Below are 15,107 nucleotides of genomic sequence, written 5' to 3'. Positions count from 1 at the left end.
AAAAGCAAAAAAATCAAAAGTGTTCTAAAACAAATTTACAAGTGTGTTACGAAATGAGAATTACATAATAGATTTTAAAATTTGTTCCAAAACACCTATTTCAGACTAGGATAACCCTCAAGAACATGTATTTCAAAATAGGTGTTTCAAAACATATTTTTGACGAGACAAAAATCCAACACAATTTCAGAACATTCATTCCGCAAAAGTCAAACACTCACACCAGAACCCAACACAAAAGCAGGCTAGAGCATTTTTAACCAAAAAATGATCATCACTTACCTTTCCCGATATCGTGTGACTGAGGGTGGGTGACAACGTTGAAGCAACTATCGTGTAGGATTTTTCGACTAAGAGAAGGGGGTCACTCACAATCGCGTGGGGGTGCAAGGGCTTTTGAAGGTTGAAGGGAGGTGTTAGGGATTATAGGTTGAGATATTTGGGGTAAGGAAGTTTTGAGACTCAATCATTAAAGATAATTTTGTCCACACAATTAAAATGGAAAATGCAATTACCAAGTAGAAAAGATGAAGCAAATGTCAATTATAATGGTCAATAAAAAAAGTATAATTTTAATTTATGTTTCTAAAATGAGAAATCAAGCATAATAAAAACAAAATTTTGGGGTTTTTTTCTTCTAATTTTCTTAGGATAAGTCTACACAGAGTCTTCATGGAGTCAAACTACAATGGTCCAAGTCTAACATGGGGTTAAAATTTCCAAACCTTATAATTTATCAAACTAGTTTAGCCTTACCCTTACCATGTATAACAAGTTTAGCTCAACTTCATTGACTAACCCATTTTGACAATTCTAAATTCTTCACTATTTTGACATTTTTCATGTAATTTTTTTATTATTATGTTATAATTATTAGTTTTGTTGATAATTATTTTTTTTATCAGAAATTTAGTTAGTCATTTATTATAGAGTCTCTCATTTTAATTTAATTTTTTTTTATTTACAAAAATGGAAACTGAGATCTTGTTTAAGATAAACAAATTTAGTACCACCTGTTATTGTATGTAAACAAGTTTTGTGCATCGTAATTTTTATTCAATTCTATTTTTTATTCCCTTGGCCCTGCAAATTGTAGTCTCTAGATTATTATTATCCAATAGTATATTTTTGTACACGTTAAAGATGAAGAGAAGGTTTCCTCGAATCATGGACTTCGTGGAGGCAAGTGCTATAAGAGAGTGACATTTACGATCTTCCCACCCCTCTCACTCTCTCATATCATATTTTCTCGTTGAAAGTTCCTCTCTTTCGGATCACCACATGACCGTTTCCTTCTCTGTTATTTTCCCAAATAAAAAAAAAAAAACAAACACCCCCCCTCTCTCTTCTTTGCGTTCTTGGCGTCTTTTCTTGCTGCGAGAGTTACCTCTCATTTTTCTATTCCATGTAGTTTTTGCCTTTGTGGGATTCTTTGACCGACTTCTTTCTTTCCTCCTAGACTCTCTTTTTTGTTTTCCGAGCCCAAGTTAGCCTTTTTCTTTTGCCATTCTCGTTGTGTGGAAGATTCTACCAAGTGGGTGTGTGTGTTTGTCTTTTTCTCTGCGTTGATGGGTTGTTGATGTCTCTGGGCATTGCGAAAGACATGGGTTTTGATGAGAAAGTGAAAGACAATGATGGTGCAGGGGATGATGATGCCTCTCATCGGGTGCACGCGGCAAAAGCTGGTACGGATCATGAAAGTGGACATGAAGGAGGAGGGACCTTCAGCAGATACAGGAGTGAGAGTTCCATTGCTGCTACCGAGGATGAAGATGATGAGGAGGAGAGGAAGATTGAATTAGGTCCTCAGTGCACTTTAAAGGAACAACTCGAGAAGGATAAGGTTCTTTTCTTTGTTTTCTCTTCGGAAACATATATGAATTTTTCAACCACTCTCTCATTAGTGTGTGTGTGTGTTTAGGATGATGAGAGCTTGAGGAGGTGGAAGGAGCAGCTTCTTGGAAGTGTTGACATAAATTCTGTTGGAGGTAATTGCGTGTAGAATTGGCTTCCATTTATTCAATTTCTGTCTGTTCATGTTATCTTATTATATAATGAAATTATTCGAACCTTTTGAATCATAGTCGTAAGAAAGAAGAAATATCATTCTGCCAAACTTGAATTAACTATATTGGTCATCGATTTGAGAAAAGAAATACAAAAACAAATCTGTACCGTCTTTTGGAAACTTGAACATCTCATTTCTTCTTCAGTTGTTTAACATTGATACTGTTACCATTTTAACACTTTATCATTATTTGGTAATTGTAAATTTGTTAAAATCCTACTACTGTTAGGTTCTTTTAATGGTTTATACATGTAAGTGGTAAAATTTGAACTGAGAATATTCAAATCATTACATTTTTCCATTGTTCCGTCTTGTAACTTGCTCTCATGAAATTCTTTCCCTATGTAACTTTTCATCACCTAATTTATTATGTATATTGTGAATAATTCAGAAACTCTGGAGCCAAATGTGAAGATCCTTAGCCTTGCAATTAAGTCTGCTGATAGACCTGACATTGTTCTTGCAATACCAGAGGGAGGAAATCCCAAGGGCTTATGGTTTACTTTGAAAGAGGGTAGTCGTTATAGGCTAATGTTCACTTTCCAGGTTGAGAATAACATAGTTTCAGGTCTCAAATACACCAACACTGTGTGGAAAACTGGTGTCAAAGGTAAGTGCTATATAATATATATGACTCGGTCAAATTTTGTGAAACAGATATTTTGTCCATGAGTTTATCACATTATTAAGCTTTGTTTGTTACATTACAGTTGACAGCAGTAAAGAAATGATCGGAACCTTCAGCCCCCAAGCAGAGCCTTACACACATGAGATGCCTGAAGAGACCACACCATCTGGGATGTTTGCTAGAGGACAATATTCAGCAAGAAGTAAGGTAATGTTAATATCATGAAGAGATTATTTCTCACTGCATACTGTTTCACACTGACCTAAGACAAAGGTAAAAAAAAGAAAAAAGAAACTGGTAACTTCTGTGCATTTACTATCCCATTGCATTTTTCAAGCAACTTTATCAATGAATCAACTACTTTCTTTCACTAGAGAGTTACTGCGTTACTGTATATGGTTAAAAAAATGAGTTAATTATAAACTAGACCTTACTGCTTCCTTATTGATACTATTATCACACTATTTTGGACACCTAGTGAAGCTGAATTGATGCTTAGTTTGGATCTATCAGCCCACCAATAAATGTTCTAATAAATTTGATGCCAGACTTCATGTGCATACCTTCAACCACTCATTTAAAGTTTAAATTTATGAGACACTCATTTAATTCTTGTAGAAACTTCTGTTGTAATGAAAGTCTTTGCATATGGATTAATGTAACCTAATTGACTTCTGATTTTATTTCTCTTTTTTCAGTTTGTTGATGATGACAACAAGTGCTACTTAGAGATTAACTACACTTTTGATATCCGAAAGGAATGGCAGTAGGAGTCAACGGACTTGTCCTTAAGTGACATGTTCAATCTTAAATCATTGTTATTTTGTGCTGAAATCTCCTTCAGTGTTTACCTGCTTCTTTTTCATTATTTAATTATTTCTAATCCTGTCTGAAGCCGGTAATTTGAACAATGAGAGGATTTGGGAGATGAAATTGGTATTCAGTTGATAGATAGTTTTATCAATAAAATTGAGTTTTGCCTGTTGGTGCACAACTATGCTCCTTGTTTCTTCTCAGGGGAATGTAAGTAATAAATATGGTGTTTCAAAAATTTGGTGGGAATTGTTAACTTTGGCTGAGCACAGCCACACACATGAACAATTTTAAAAAAAATATAATTTTATGATCTTATATGAGGAAATAGTTGCACCCTTTTCAAATTAACTTAATTTTTTAAACATTTCTCATTAAAAGATATTTTTTTGCTTTGTTTGGGAAAGAAATTATTGATTGGATTCTTCAAACAGGTGATGAGGGGATCAAAATCCTCTACAACCAAATTGAGTCCCTTACAGCAAAATTCTTTTGTAGTGGGAATGTGGAGGAAAGAAAGATCCATTGGTTCAGTTGGGAAAAAATTGGCTAAAGTAAAAAAAACGAAAAGGAGGCATTGGGTTTAGAATGGTGATTGCTTTCATCAAGGCTCTGTTAGCAAAGTAATGATGGAGGTTGTTAAGTGTTAACACACAACTCTTATGGCTAGAGTTCTAAAATCAAAATAAGTGATGATGGAAACTTGATGGTGTTTGAGTTGATAGATCCACAAACCATATCTTGGAAGGAAGAGATGATTAGAACTATGTTTCCAAATCAGCAAGTCGAAAAAATTCTTGCCATTCCACTTCGATCTTTCCCTGACTAGGACCAAATTCTTAGGGCAACACATAGAAAAAGGGGTGTATTCAGTGAAAATGGACTTTCATTCGGCACTTTCGAAACTGTCTGGACCAAAACCTTCTTCTAGTGCAACAAAATGAAGGTGTAACTTTTCCATAGAGTTAAAAAGACGGAGAGATGTTGAAGAAAATCTTACAAGAATATTCGTCTTCCACGTGATGCACGAGATCAAATTTTCCCTCGTATTTAACATTTCATTTTAATTATTTTATTTTGTTGGAGCTAACCCAACTGAGCCAACCTACTGCCAGATTTACAAATTACAAGCAAACACATGCTTACTTACTTTTGCATATGCACCACCTCCTTGACCTTATGGGAAAATAAATAAGAAAGATGGTGGGCCTTTTGTCCTTGAGTTTGCCAATAAAATATCTATATACTGGCATTGGAATTTGCACTCTTATTCCAACTTCCAACCCACAAGGGTACACTAACAGTACTGATACGGTAAAAATTGTGGTGGAGGAAGAATGGAGATGGAGGGGGAGATAAAGAATTTCATCATGGTATGGAGCGTAGCTTCAGCAACAATGTGTTACTGCCACAGAATTGGGAAGCTAATCCCAGAAGGCACATCAAGACTCATAGCCCTATTCCCAGCCATAGGGATCCTCCTTCTCCTCCCTCTAAGGCTCATCTCCGTTCACCTCGGAGGCCCATCTGCTTTCTTCCTTGGTTGGCTTTCAACCTTCAAACTCATCCTCTTTGCCTTTGGAAAGGGTCCCTTATCCTCCAACCCTCCCCTCTCTTTGCCTCACTTCGTCCCCATCGCATGCCTCCCCATCAAATTCGAACATGACCCAAAACACCAAATCCCCCAAAAGAAACACAAATCTCCCTTCAGTTATGCTTCAACCTCAATGGTTATTATATTGGCTGCTTTAATTCCTCTCTACGGGAAAAAAGAGTATTTTCACCCAAAGTTTGTATTTTTCTTGTACGGCCTCCACATGTACATAGGGTTAGAGTTCATTTTCGCCACGGTCTCCGCAGCAACGAGAAAACTCATCGGGGTTCAGCTGGAACCACAGTTCAAGGAGCCATACCTATGCACTTCGTTACAAGATTTCTGGGGGAGAAGGTGGAACATCATGGTCAACCGTGTTCTTCACCCCACCGTGTACGATCCCGTGAAGAATCTCTCTGCACGAGTCCTTGGGAGAAAGTGGGCCCCACTTCCTGCAATTCTCGCTTCCTTTGCCGTGTCCGGGATGATGCACGAGCTCGTGTTTTACTACATCAAGCGGGAAAAGCGCACGTGGGAGGTATGGGAGCCCTCGTGGGACGCCACGTGTTTCTTTCTCATTCACGGGGTGTGTGTGGCCATGGAGGTTGGAATCAAGAAGAGTCTCAGAGGGAAAAAACAGTGGCAGGTGCCCAGGGTGCTGTCGTGGATGCTAACGTTGCTGTTTGTGCTCTACACAGCGATGGCCTTCTTTCTGCCCGCGCTAGCGCGGTGTCGCGTTTATGAGAAGGCAACCAGAGAGTTGACCGCTTTGACCCAGTTTCTCATGGATGTTTACGGTCTTTATTCACTCCAAGGATCACATAAATGAACATTGTTGCTTTGGTTTCATTCCTTTCTTTTTCATTTGTTTCAAATTTGTAATTGACACCTAAGACTCATATATTTCAATTCCAAATTCTCTTTCATTCTCAAGATTGGGATATTTTGATCCTCCTGTTTCATGCCAAATAGCCTTCACTGCATAAATTGAGAAAAATCCCTCTAAACCACAGGCAGCGGTCCTAGCTAGATTCACGCATAATTACGTAAGCCACCATTACCAACCATGTTTTACACCTTAAACTTTCGTCATTTTTCACTAATGAAAAGACAAATACAAACTTATACAATACAATCCATTTAATTATGGGTTTAACCGAACCACTACAAATCACGTCAAAATTGCTCGCATTACGTAAACAAGGCTCATCATTATTGCATAGGCTTGATCAATTTTACTTTCATGTCATTGTCTCATATCATGACATTATCATTTCAGCAACACGAGTACCAAATCCAAAAAAAAGAAAAATACTATCTAGCAGGAATATTGCATCCTGTTATATTAAATTTTTACATGACATATAAATATTCACAAATATTAATAAAGTAACCAATTTATAAAAAGATAATTATAAAATATTTTTCACAATAAAATAACAAAAAAAAAATCAACACAAAAATATTTATTCTCCATTCCTTACCCTTATTTGCTTAAAAAATTGCGATGGGATAGATGGTTGTGCAAACCGAGAGAGCCATGAGCTGCCAGAGTCATACAAGAGTAAATGTACGTTGTGTTTAATTGCAAGGCCTGCCAAGAAATTTAATGCTTACACACTACCGATGTCCTTATGTGGATCTTAGAATTCTGGGTTTCCCACGAATGTTTGCCAAAATTTTATATAGTGGAAGTGCCATGCATTGCTAGTTGCTACCACATATCTGTCAGCATACACTACTCTTTTCTACAACTTGTGAAGAGCACAGCACCTTTGCAGGCAAAAGCAAAGCATTCTGATGCACATGGAGACTAAGAAGCGCATAGTAGTATCATTGCAATTCCAAGCACAGGCCCTGTTGCTGATAATGATGATGGTGGCTTCACCTATCATGAGTTGTCCACCCACAGATGGAAGGGGCTGCAAAGACTGCATTGTAAACCAAATGAAAAACGCCTGTCCACCAAATTGGTGTATGTCCAAGTGCAAGTGCAGCTGCGTCAACTACCACCTCCCCCACCAAATTATCACACTATCCATCATTATCTTAATTACTCGTTTTGGCTCAACCACTATGTTGTAACTATATATAAGCTAGTCCAATAACCCATGCATATTGCACTTGTTATGAATTTGCCATCATCAGTTCATTTTAGTAAGTTTAAATTCAACTACTTTAATTATATTAGTTTTTTTCTTTTTTTATTCAAAATAAATTTAGAAAAATTGAGTCTGGGGTCTCTGCCTTATGGGAGCCTATTGAGACCAAAGAGAGACTTCAGTGCTGAAAGAAAGCTTACATGATATTTACTTATTATTATCCATCTACGAAGTTCTCAAATGATAGTGGAATCGGAACTCGTAAAATCAGTTCATTCTATTCAGTTGAAATTAAACTGCTTTAATTATCTTTGTTCCTTTTGTCTTCAAAATAAGTTAAGGTAAATTAAGTCCCAATTCTTTAGGATCGGAATAAACTTTACCACTCATACATAAATACTTACAAAATACCCATCCACGAGATTCTTATCAAATAAACGAACCAACTTTCTTGTCTCTTGACATTATCTTAATTCCTTTAGACCATGTTTATTTCACTGCCTTGTACTTACTATAGTCAATAGCTAAAGCAGAAAGTTTTGAAGGTAAGCAACTATAGAGATTATATTGTACAATTAGAAAAACACATAAGAAAGGCGTGTATGTGTACGTAGAATCATACATACATAAAAGGGGGAGTGGTGAATCAGGGTTCACGAAGAAACCTTTGTAGGCAGCGAAAGCCGAGATTCTGAGCGCAAAACCGTTCCATTTCATCGCCGCCGCTCTCCCGACAAATGCTTTCTTCCATGTCGGCCAAGACTTCGTCCCAATTCTTCATGGGCCACCAAGTGGACTCATCGATTTGGGCTTCCGAAATAGAGTCCAGTATTTCCTGGAGGCCCACGATCCTACGGCTGACTTTCCTCCGGGCGTCCCTGAGCGTTGGATCGATTCCGGGCACGGAATCCAGCCTCAGCAGCAGTGCCATGAGCGCCTCGTTCATTCGCAGCTTCTCGAGGTGGTTGGCGCGCACGGCGTCCACCGTGTCCTGCCGCTGGATCAGGCGCTGCAGCCGATCGGCTTCGGCGTCGACGGCGGCGATTTTCCTGTAGAGGGCGCGGATGCGGTGGGCGCGGTAGGCGGATTGGATGAAAACGGCGGCGCTGGATGGGGAATTGGTTGGTTGTTGTTGTGGAGTGTGGTCATTGTGGTAGGTGGAAGATGAAAAGGCTTGTTTGGAAGAGGGTTTCATGGGAAAAGGGTGTTTTGATAGTCACACATTGCACACAGACACAGTGACAGTTGTGTGATGTTGGAGATGAGATAGATGATAGGTAACCTTTTTTGGTTGACGCGGGACCCCACTTGCTTTTCTCCAACCTTCCTTTGCTCCCACTACTCTTTCTTTCAGGTTTAAATTCAAATCCTGTGATAACTTTTCGTCGATGAATACCAACATGAGATTTTGAGATACTGATAACTTAGCGGGACTTTATTTCTATTTAGTAATTATCCTGTTAAAAAAGATTTGAATAGGACAAATAATGTACCTCATTTTTGTGTTAACTGAAACTTTTAACGTGAATTTTTATTATTCGAGTTATTGAAGTAGACTTCAATTCCATTCAAAGAACACCCAAATCCCGTAAACATGTCACGCGGCGTATATTCAGTAAACTTGTGTCTCGATTGGACATTAGCAAATAGCAAATCCAGATGACTAGTCCATTGTCACTCCTACAGCGTACAACTGATATGGCACGAAGATCGCCTTGTATATACGACTATACCACGTGCAGCAGGATAATTTTGTAGAATTTGATAATATTTTTTTTATAAGTATTGGTTTATTCCAATGTTGGATCCACACTACAGCATAAAAAAAGAAAAAGTATAATACTCATAAAAAACCAGCTTTATTAAAGTCATATTATGCGCCGAGTAAATTAAACAAGCAGGCTCTTGATACAACTCCTCCCACCACAACTGGAAAAGACTATGGAATGATACTAGCCTCATGGAGCTGCGGGTACAATCTTGCCTGAGCAAGTACCAAACCCAACAGAGTAACCATTTCCCTGCAAAGTAAGGCATTTAGATCTTATCATAATACTTCCAGTTTTACAACTAATAAATAAGAAAGATCAAGAACTGTTTCATGAATATAAAAGTTTCAATGTGATGATCAAGAAAAAAAAGTGACTACCATGCCTCAGCTATAAACAAAACAAGTATAGCACATCATTTGAAAACAATTTCAGCAGTCTAATTTAGAGGTAATAGTTTTATAAAAGTTTCCAAGAATATCATTTCATTCCAAGCTCAATCTTAACCAAAATCAATTTTCCAATACTCACCCACAGACTCTTCAATTATAAAACTGATAAAAATACAACTGTTCAAGAACTTCATTTCTAAATAACATTCTTAAAAACCAAGCTAACAGATATCAACAACTAACTCACTGACTTTCTCACTAGCTAATATTAACAACTAACAAAACTAACATAGTCCTAGGTTTGAAATTCATTTAATTTGAACAGTTAAAAATTAGATACAACTAAGAAATTTCTCATGAAAAGTTGAAAAAATTACAACACTTTTGCAAAAGAGGCATTGAAGATCTTAATTGATTGTTACCTTGCAATATCCAGTTAAGATGACTTCGTCTCCATCTTCAAGAAATTTCCGATTTAACTCATTCACTGACACTGTGTTTTGTCCATTCCATGTTAATTCTAGCAAGCATGCACGGGACTCTGGCTCCTACAGTGAAAAGCACATATTTTAACTGAAATTAGTTGATCAGTTGAAAAGGGAGAATTCCCTCAAAGAGAACGAACAAACAGGAATCAAAAAGTTAGACTGCGCAAAATATGGAATCTTACAGGACCACTAACTGTCCCAGTTCCAAGGAGATCGCCTGGCCTAAGGTTGCAACCGTTGATTGTATGGTGAGCAAGTTGTTGGGTCAATGTCCAATATCTACAGAGAGGTAGAATAAGTGGGATTTTTTGTATTATGTATAACTGTTTCAAAGTATAACTTTTTCTCATAGGCAAGGGCAAGCAATTATCAGATAGAATGGAAAGATGTGAGAGCTCCCACTTGTTCAGTGTACCAGGGAGAATATATAACCAAGCACAAGTCAAACTAGGCACAAAATAATACTAACAACTTCCATGCCATTCACTTCTTTTAAATAAACAATGCCATCACAATTGCCTTCCAAGCTAATATTAAATAAACTGAGAGAGAGAGAGAGAGAGAGAGAGAGAACTAATTAAATAAACTGAGCTATCAATATTAGTTGAAGAGAAATTCCTTACAAGTGCTTTAGATTAGTCCGTGACACCACACCCGAATCTTCATGCCCAGCAGGTTTTATGTGAGCCTTGCAGCAAAAAGCAATTTTATGATTAACATAACAATCCAAAAACTTAAACTGTATTTTGTTAGGATCCAATTGCAAGGTATAGGACTTGAGTCCCACACTTAAAGTATGGAATTCTAGTGTGGGGTTTATAAGGTTTTGGGCACTCCAACTACAACTGCTAGCTTTTTTGCTAGCTTTTGTGGTGTGGTTCTCCCAAAGTTCTAACCATAAAGACCAAAATAAATACCTACTTCAAATATAGTAGTACAGAAGAACCATCAAGAAATACCATTAATCTGAGATACAAGAGGAAGTAATACTAAGTACATGCATATAAAGGTGCTCTAAAATACCTCTAGGGAAATATCATAGATTTTGGGTTCTTTCTCAGTCAAGTATGGAAGTGGAGAAGGATCCTGCATTTTATGGATAGATTAAATAACATGCCATGGTTATTTTGAACTGCAGACATGAACAACCAAATTATAAAGTTCCTACAATGCCAATCTTGAAAGAAAGAAACCAGTTACCTGTTTTGGGGCTTCACTGGCAAAAGGTTCTAATGCTTCCAAGGTCACAATCCAAGGTGATATTGTTGTGCCTGTATAATTTTAGTTAGCACCCTAAAGGATGGTTAACTCTAAAATAAGTAAATAACAACTGTAAAGTGATAGTTTATATCTAGAGCAAATGGTACATGCAATCATCCACGTTGGATATACTGCACAAGTCCAAATGCCCAGCTTTTTTCCATAGGACTTAAAAGATATTAAGTAATTATTTGAAACATCTTACCAAAACTCTTGCCAAGAAATGGACCAAGAGGAATATATTCCCATGCCTGAATATCTCGAGCTGCCAAATACAATTCAAATAAAGCATCACTTGTTGAGCACCATAACATAACAAGAGAGAGAGAGAGAGAGAGAGATTGAATTGGAAACTACCACTCCAGTCATTCATCAGAACAAGTCCAAAGATGTGATCTTTAGCATTGTTAATATCCACAGGTTTTCCCAATTCATTTCCAGGTCCAACAATAGTAGCCTGCAAATAAACTATGATTTTAATAATTTAATCTAAAATGAAACAAATGAAAAATAATGCAGTACCATGATAACTATATACAAAGAAGAAAATGAAACAATGTTTAACCTCAAGTTTTATATTTTTAAATAAAACCTTACATATGCATTTTAGTGAGTAAAATGGCCAGAGAAGATATGCATAAACAACAAGCTAACCATTTCCAACTCAAAGTCTAGCTTTAATGAAGGGCCAAAGTAGGGGGTAGAGCTGCCAACTGGATGAGCTTGACCTCTGGAAAGCACAAAAAGTGGCATGTCATAGTGAGATAGAATGCAGAGCAATTAAATGCATAATGTCTATAAAAGGAGCCAGAGCCTGGCGCTGTGATAAGAATGTTTCTATTTTCATGAAATATACAACACATGAAGATTGACACTGGAAGCCATATCCCTTCCACAGTTCACTCCATATGCTAGAGCCATAGGCATGCATTACAATTTGCAAAGCATCCTATGTTAAGCAGCCAAACTTTGATGCAACATATCTTTATATGTTCATAACCATAAGACTTATAAAAAAACAGAAGATTCAAAAGCTGCTTAAGCAAGCAAGCACAAACTCAACCAGAAAAGTTTACAGTTAGCATCAAAACTAATCACCTTGGCCGGACAATATCTGTTCCGGAAATAACAACAGAAGATGCCCGTCCATGGTAGGCAACAGGCAGGCGATACCTGCAATACAAGTTTAACCTTTTAGTTACAGAAAAAATTGCTCAAGTTTATTTGTAAAGCCTTTTAAATCAACACACCAGTTATCTAGAACAGGAGTCTGCGGCCCACGAAATATGATCCCACAGTTTTTAGTGTGATGCAGAGACGTAAAGAAATCGGTGTAGTCCCCAACAGCAACAGGGAGAAGCAACTCCACACTACTCTGAAAATCCAAACACCAAAATCATTAGAGAAGTGACAAACACAACACAAACATTTTAAAATAATAAACGAGTAATGTCAATGTAGAATACCATAGGCACAAGTGCTTTCTGCCTCAAAACCGCATTGTCCCTCAAGGTTGGCTCAGTTGCTGCATTGAAAAACAACCCAACTGACATAAAAACCAGCCATTGCAGCTCACACAAACTTTAACATGCACGTACACCCTCATAAGCAGTGCAATGTAAAAAAGTGAACAAATAGGCCTTGTTTGTATACTGTTTTCTAAAATAGTTTTCTATTTTCTAAAATTTGTTTGTCCAGATAATGAGAAAATATCTCTCATTTCTGTTTTTCTTAGTTTTTAAAACACTTGTTCTGGAAACAATTTTCAAAACTTAATAGAATTTGGATGAAAAATTAATTGAGTGTTGTAGAATCATTTTAAAAAAAAACAGTTTTTAAAACAAAAAAGCGAGAGGTGAATCAAACATGCCCTTGAACAATTAAACATGAAACAAAGTAAGGTTAGATGTACCTGATAAAAGCTTTTGAAGAGTAGCACGAGCTTCCTTCCAGGCTGGTCTTCCAAGTGATACAAACTTATTTAGATTAGGCTGTAAAAGTACAGAGATAATACAGTTAGACCACCAGAGTTTCCCCATTTCCCATACCCACCACGACCCAATATCGTAAAACCTTATATTAATTAAAAACAAAAATAAAATGTTACATGTTACACAAAAAGATGCATGACTGCAAGAGAGAGAGAGAGAGAGAGTAAAAGTGTTCATCCTAATATTAAGGTACTCTACATTCTTCCCTTCCTTCAAGTTTTTCAGGAAACGAAAAGATTATGACAAGTCCATAAATTAAGACATCTTAGGCTAAAATTAAGGTACCCTCTTCGTTCTTCGTTTATTCGAGAAAAAAAAACTTTGATGTTACCCAGATTGGTTAATGCATGTTTGGATTTGAGTTGAGAGCTCAAAAGTACTCTTACTCCCAGAGCAATAATTTCATCCTTATTCAATAGAATTGGCATATGTACTTTTTCCAACTTGTAGTTGTATCCAAACGTAGCCTTAGTTGGTAGAACAAGTGAAACGCAGATTGAAGTTGTCAAGTTGAGGAAGTTACCTGGAGAAAAGCATCGGAGTTTTTGAGGAGAGGACCGTCGAAGAGACCAGCGGAAGATATTTCGGAGAGGTCGAGGACGAAGTCGCCGATGGCGACGCCGGGACGAGGAGGCGAAGCGGATTGGGGCTTGAAGACTCCGTAAGGGAGGTTCTGTATGGGGAAGTGAGAATCTGGGTGGACCGAAACGAAAGATTGCAGCACAGCCATGGTACCGTAGTAGTGCTGATGATGTTTTACTGCTCAAGCTGAGGTCAATGCTGACAGCACCACCGTCAAAGAGAGACACTGAACCGAGAAAGAACAAAGAGAGAGTGGTGCGCATCAGCAAGTTACAAGAGTGTGTTTTTAAATTACGGGAATACCTACTTCCGTCTTAAAATAAACATTATAGTATTTTTTTATAAAAAAAAAACTAACTAAAAATTTGTATATATTTATATTTTTAAAAACTAATTAAATCATTATAATAAAGAGATAATCTATTTAGCTGTAGAATTCATCTTTTATTCTATTCTCATGTATGTAAAAAAATTATTTATAAAGGAATATTTAGTAATTTCTTTCTTTAAAAATTAGATTGAGTTGAATAATTGTTTTAAAGAGTTTCTTCTTTTATTTAGTTTTAAAGTATTTATTTTGTTCGATCATAATTAGGAATTATGGGATGGTTGTTGAGAAGGAATGAATGAAGGGGTTAGATACTGGATAGCCACAACTACCTCCCACTCGAAGTATCCGCGCACCTTACAGGAGCTCACCAGAATCTCATGTCCTAAAAATATGTTTGTCCCTAAACTAATACCCATGTGAATAGCAATTTTAGCATTTCTTATTATATTTTGTGGATAACTAGATTTTTTATTATTGTTCAATACTACTAGTTCAAATATCTGGGGTGGAATATTCGAAAGTCTACATAAGCCAAATTCTAGTTGTGTATTTACAAGGATTTCGACACTTAAATAAATATTTATAGGAGATGATGTGTGTAAGGGTTAAACAGATAATACCTCAAGTGTGTTAGGCTTGTTTATTGGGCCTTCTTATTTCTTCAGGATAATGATTCTCACGTCTCTATATCAAATCACTTTAGTTGTGATGTTTTTTTTTTAAGGCAATTGTGATGCTTATTTGTAATGCTTTTGTTACTTTTGTAGTTATTTTCTCATAAGAGTTGCTGTTTTTACCTCCACTTTTGCTATTTTGTAATGATTGTTGCAAGCAGCAATTTTGCGCTAAAACTTCTGTAAAAAAAAACAAAGAAAAATTGCTGAAACTATTAGGAGAAAAATAAAATAAAATAAAAACAAAAAAAGAGTAAATACAGCTACCTTGCAGACAGAGATATTTTTCATGGGAGTTGTTATCTCCCTTCGCTTTTGCTATTTACACCCCCACGTGCTTTTAAATAAATTATTTCCAAAATATCCTTTTTTTATAGGAAGAAACATGTTTTCTTTAAGTAAAAGGAATACAAAA

At 36.7% G+C, this 15,107-nt stretch overlaps 4 protein-coding genes across 5 annotated transcripts; 2 read left to right on the top strand and 2 right to left on the bottom strand.

The window, feature by feature from the left end:
- The first annotated feature begins 1,208 nt into the window (after window positions 1-1,208).
- On the top strand, window positions 1,209-3,690 carry LOC114367002 (rho GDP-dissociation inhibitor 1-like). The gene is made up of 5 exons (XM_028324059.1): window positions 1,209-1,843; window positions 1,922-1,988; window positions 2,460-2,678; window positions 2,779-2,903; window positions 3,395-3,690. Exons 1-5 carry the CDS (start codon window positions 1,580-1,582, stop codon window positions 3,464-3,466), a joined length of 747 nt encoding a protein of 248 aa, XP_028179860.1. The 5' UTR covers window positions 1,209-1,579; the 3' UTR covers window positions 3,467-3,690.
- An 893-nt stretch (window positions 3,691-4,583) lies between these two features.
- Window positions 4,584-6,036, top strand: LOC114367001 (acyl-CoA--sterol O-acyltransferase 1-like). The gene has a single exon (XM_028324058.1). The coding sequence runs from the start codon at window positions 4,847-4,849 to the stop codon at window positions 5,930-5,932; it is 1,086 nt and encodes a 361-aa protein (XP_028179859.1). The 5' UTR covers window positions 4,584-4,846; the 3' UTR covers window positions 5,933-6,036.
- A 518-nt stretch (window positions 6,037-6,554) lies between these two features.
- On the bottom strand, window positions 6,555-8,705 carry LOC114367003 (BAG family molecular chaperone regulator 5, mitochondrial). Of its 2 annotated transcripts, XM_028324060.1 has the most exons (2): window positions 7,871-8,705; window positions 6,555-7,034 (listed from the first exon to the last, which is right to left on the bottom strand). In XM_028324060.1, exons 1-2 carry the CDS (start codon window positions 8,398-8,400, stop codon window positions 6,995-6,997), a joined length of 570 nt encoding a protein of 189 aa, XP_028179861.1. In that variant the 5' UTR covers window positions 8,401-8,705; the 3' UTR covers window positions 6,555-6,994. The 2 variants fall into 2 exon arrangements, with proteins under 2 accessions (XP_028179861.1, XP_028179862.1); XM_028324061.1 differs by lacking the exon at window positions 6,555-7,034 and having other exon boundaries at window positions 7,606-8,705.
- A 237-nt stretch (window positions 8,706-8,942) lies between these two features.
- On the bottom strand, window positions 8,943-13,973 carry LOC114367000 (fumarylacetoacetase-like). The gene is made up of 14 exons (XM_028324057.1): window positions 13,629-13,973; window positions 13,027-13,105; window positions 12,581-12,639; window positions 12,365-12,489; window positions 12,213-12,287; window positions 11,769-11,844; window positions 11,472-11,571; window positions 11,320-11,379; window positions 11,055-11,125; window positions 10,878-10,940; window positions 10,478-10,542; window positions 10,037-10,133; window positions 9,789-9,914; window positions 8,943-9,226 (listed from the first exon to the last, which is right to left on the bottom strand). The coding sequence occupies exons 1-14, from the start codon at window positions 13,833-13,835 to the stop codon at window positions 9,164-9,166; spliced, it is 1,266 nt and encodes a 421-aa protein (XP_028179858.1). The 5' UTR covers window positions 13,836-13,973; the 3' UTR covers window positions 8,943-9,163.
- Between the last annotated feature and the right edge of the window lie 1,134 nt (window positions 13,974-15,107).

The sequence above is a fragment of the Glycine soja genome, chromosome 9, assembly GCF_004193775.1.
Source record: "Glycine soja cultivar W05 chromosome 9, ASM419377v2, whole genome shotgun sequence".
Lineage (NCBI taxonomy): Eukaryota > Viridiplantae > Streptophyta > Magnoliopsida > Fabales > Fabaceae > Glycine > Glycine soja.
Note: the sequence above shows the minus strand (reverse complement) of the source record. Positions and strands in the feature narration are given on the sequence as shown.

Coding starts and splice junctions, on each gene's coding strand:
- LOC114367001 (XM_028324058.1), top strand. CDS start 4,847: ATGGAGATGGAGGGGGAGATAAAGAATTTCATCATGGTATGGAGCGTA.
- LOC114367000 (XM_028324057.1), bottom strand. CDS start 13,835: ATGGCTGTGCTGCAATCTTTCGTTTCGGTCCACCCAGATTCTCACTTC. Junction 12,640..13,026: donor TCTTCAAAAGCTTTTATCAG/GTACATCTAACC, acceptor TTTTCAATGCAG/CAACTGAGCCAACCTTGAGG. Junction 10,941..11,054: donor CCAGTGAAGCCCCAAAACAG/GTAACTGGTTTC, acceptor CATAAAATGCAG/GATCCTTCTCCACTTCCATA.
- LOC114367002 (XM_028324059.1), top strand. CDS start 1,580: ATGTCTCTGGGCATTGCGAAAGACATGGGTTTTGATGAGAAAGTGAAA. Junction 1,844..1,921: donor AACAACTCGAGAAGGATAAG/GTTCTTTTCTTT, acceptor GTGTGTGTTTAG/GATGATGAGAGCTTGAGGAG. Junction 1,989..2,459: donor TGACATAAATTCTGTTGGAG/GTAATTGCGTGT, acceptor TGAATAATTCAG/AAACTCTGGAGCCAAATGTG.
- LOC114367003 (XM_028324060.1), bottom strand. CDS start 8,400: ATGAAACCCTCTTCCAAACAAGCCTTTTCATCTTCCACCTACCACAAT. Junction 7,035..7,870: donor GGCTTTCGCTGCCTACAAAG/GTTTCTTCGTGA, acceptor TTTACAATGCAG/TCTTTGCAGCCCCTTCCATC.